General features: G+C 29.7%; 1 protein-coding gene across 1 annotated transcript; it reads right to left on the reverse strand.

The window, feature by feature from the left end:
* Nucleotides 1-571: 571 nt before the first annotated feature.
* Nucleotides 572-2,337, reverse strand: LOC111301815 (uncharacterized). The gene has a single exon (XM_022897797.2). It carries the CDS (start codon nt 1,929-1,931, stop codon nt 972-974), a length of 960 nt encoding a protein of 319 aa, XP_022753532.2. The 5' UTR covers nt 1,932-2,337; the 3' UTR covers nt 572-971.
* Between the last annotated feature and the right edge of the window lie 1,263 nt (nt 2,338-3,600).

Genomic DNA, 3,600 nt, shown 5'->3' on the forward strand with positions numbered 1-3,600 from the left:
ATATTTCTTCACATTTATATTTTATTTTATTTATTATTTTCCCATCCAAAGTCATTTTCTAACATATTAGATAGCTTAGAGAGCTCACCAAATTTGAGTTAAAGGCAAGGTGGCAGAATCAGCCTCCTTTCTTCGGGAGAGAAAATCAGAAAAAGATAGGGGTTGTTAATTTTCTTGCTTGTGCAAGTATGTTGAAAAGCTACTGCTTTAAAAAAACACACACACATAGATTCTCTGATTATTAAATTCTTCATTAACATTAGGTGTTAATAACTCAGTTGAGTTCAGTGTATGTTTAAGTTACATGATTGTTTTTAAATGTGATGTGGCTTCAAGTCTGAACAAATAGACAAGGCTGCCTAAATCTAATAAAAATTTCTTGCAAAACAATTCAAAGCGAAACCTTAATTTGTTGCTTTTCAATTTATCATATATAAATTCTTTTTGTCTACTAACTTCTTGTTAAACCTTTAAATATAAAATATAAAATATAATACAAAAATGATATAAAAAATATAAAAATAATACGAATTAAAATTTTAATAAAAATCATATATTAATTTAACAAAAATTAAAAAATAAATTTTAATATATTTTATATTTATATGAATTTTGATATATAATTTTTTTATAAAACATGATATAAATATACAAATTATAATATAATTTTCATATAAAAATAATATAAATATATAAATTATTAATATTTTACAAAATATAAATACGCGAATTAACATATATACTTCATCTACACTTCCAATCACGCTGAAATCACCCTAACTCCAAAGCCCATGAATTCAGACCAAACAATTTCACACCAATTTCTCCCAAACAACACACTTTTTCAAATCCTCTGCCCACGACACATTCTGCTGTCATTAAGCCCCAAATTATTGCAGAGCTTAATTAAAAGGAAGTGGGATTTCCACCAAACTAACTTTGTACACGTACCTAATCGGCACCCAAATTTTTCATTTCTCTTTAATCGACCTTTCTCTGTCCATAGCTGCATAGCCCTTTCCCGTAACAATAAAGCTTTTCGGCTCTCCATATTTGCTCTGCTTCTGAGATTCAACATCATCAGAATCTTCTTCAAGTTCCAGGTCGTCTTCCTTTGTCAATGTCGAATACGTAACCTTTTCTCCGTATAATTTAACCAAAACCAAATAGAAAGCCATCGCAAAAATGGTGAGAGCTATCAAGGCCCAGCTAAATTGAATATTTACTAATGATTTAGCTCGGTGTAGTGCCTCAAGGCTTGAGCACCTAACAACCTGGTGACCCTCTTCAGAGTGGATGAAACAGCCTTTGGGAATCAACCCTGGAGTCCAGAGCATGTACCCCATGACTATAAGCCACACACCTTGAAACAAAATACTGAGAGACCGAATGAAGCTGACCATGAAACTCTTAGAAAGCCCAATTCCCATGAGGGTGGTGGCTAAAGACACAACTATGGCACTCTGTAAAAGCAAGTGATATTGACCCTCGACTCCCATGTGATCAGCTGAATGAAGGTGGAAGAGGAGTAGTTGTTGGGCAAAGGCTACTGCTCCAAGAAACTGTGTTAGGCTATACTTAGCTTTGGGGCTAATTTTATCAAGGAGTATAGCAAAAGCTGCATAAGTAAAGAAAGTCATTGATATAGCAGAGTGCTCAAAGTTGTGGAGATGATTTGATGGGATGGTTCCATCAGGATCAAAAGGTTGGTGTCTTTCAGGGCCAATAAAGAGCTCCATGGAGATGGAGATGGAGGAGCCTATCATGATCAGGAACAGCTCTATGTACCTTAATTTTGATGTGGGGAACCATGGGGAAGATGAGTAGGAATTTCCGTGAAGAGAATGGAGCTTGATGTGATTAAAAAGATGCCAAAAACCAAGTGCAAAGAAGGCAAAACCCGGTGCAACATGCCCCACTAAAGTACCCATGCCTTCCTATATCTGTATCCCAACTCTTCTTTCTTGCCTGTTTTTGTTTTGTTTTTGGAGAACAGAGAGGGAAGGGGCTTCTTTTCGATGGTTTAGGGGACAGAGAAACGTTTTAGGAGGAAAAACAAAATAGATGACTAGTTTTAATGTTGGGCAGGGTTGAATTTCTAAAGACTCCAGAGCCTTCTATCGGGGGTTTGAAAGTTTGAACTTCAGATGAGTTAAGGAATAGGTCAAACAGTTGAGGGTATAAGGCAGTTTGCCAAGGAAATGACAAATCAGCCCATCGCTTTGGGTTCGAGAAAATGAATGACTGACCGCATTGTTTCAATTTCATGGGTTTCTTACTCAGCAAATATGAATTTTATCAGAGGCATGTGGTGAATGCTTTTTTCATTTATGAAAGACGCTACAAAAGAAAAGTAGGGGTTTACTATTTGTAGTCAGGCCGCCGGCTTATCGATACTTATTCCTTCAAATTTTAAATTAATTTAAAATACTTAAAAAGTCTCTTAATTATTCTAATTTTTTTTAAAAAACAAGCCTTATATTTTTATTATACTTAATTAAGTCCTTATGATTGATTTATATTTCAATAAATCCTTATTTTAAATAAAATATTACTTTATGTTAAGAATTTATTTAAATATAAATTAAAAATTAAAAAAATTATTTGAATACAAATTAAAATTTAAGAATTTATTTAAGTATAATAAAAATATAAATACTTATGATATAACTCAAAGATCTTTTTTTATTATTTTAACCCTTATTTTCTTGTGTGTGGAACATAAGATAATTTTAATTTTTGGCTGCTGGACACAATGTATATTATTAATTCTATTAAAAAATTATTTTAAATAATTTTCTTTAAAAATATTTTTATACTTGATAGTATTAAGAATTAATTTCTCATTAAAATTTTAATATTTTATTAATAAATCATATAATTATTGAAAAATATTTAATCTTAATGAAATAGAGAAGAGCAATGAAAGAAATATTACAAAAGAAATTTCCCAAAGTCAAGTAATCCAATCAAAATAAGGAAAATGATTTTTTTTTTAATAATCCGACCTATTCAATTTTTTAAAATACTTTACTTGTTAATTTCCTTGTCATCCAACCAAAATAAGGAAAATGCCGTCATTTTCCTTTTCCCTTAATTTTCTTTAATATTTTCCTTTTCCTTCAAGTTTTACATGAACGGTAAATCAAAAAAGATCTATTTAGAAAATCACTATAACTACGTCTACAGCCAACTCCATCTGAAAAGGGTAGGGGAAACGGAAATTCCTTTATCTTTTGATACAAATGGTTAACATTTGATGACATGTATATATATAAATATTATATATTATTAATAAATTATATAATAATAATTCATAAAAATTAATTTAAAAACTTTAAACAATAATTTCACTTAATCTTAAAAATATGTTTAAAATTAATTTTTTTATAAAATGTTTTGTGTGATTAAAAACAATGTATAACATTTATAAGAGTGCATCAAATAAATATATATAGATAAAAAATTTTGAAAATGATTATTTTGTATAAAATTAATTATATTTTTGAGATTTAAATTTTTTTAAAAAATGCAAATTGATAAAAAAAATGTGATTAACTCTTTAGTAAATAGGGCGATTTCACTGGGTAACGTTATCGT

This window comes from Durio zibethinus, chromosome 15 (assembly GCF_047325235.1).
Source record: "Durio zibethinus cultivar Kanyao isolate XHJ-2024 chromosome 15, ASM4732523v1, whole genome shotgun sequence".
Taxonomy (NCBI): Eukaryota; Viridiplantae; Streptophyta; class Magnoliopsida; order Malvales; family Malvaceae; genus Durio; species Durio zibethinus.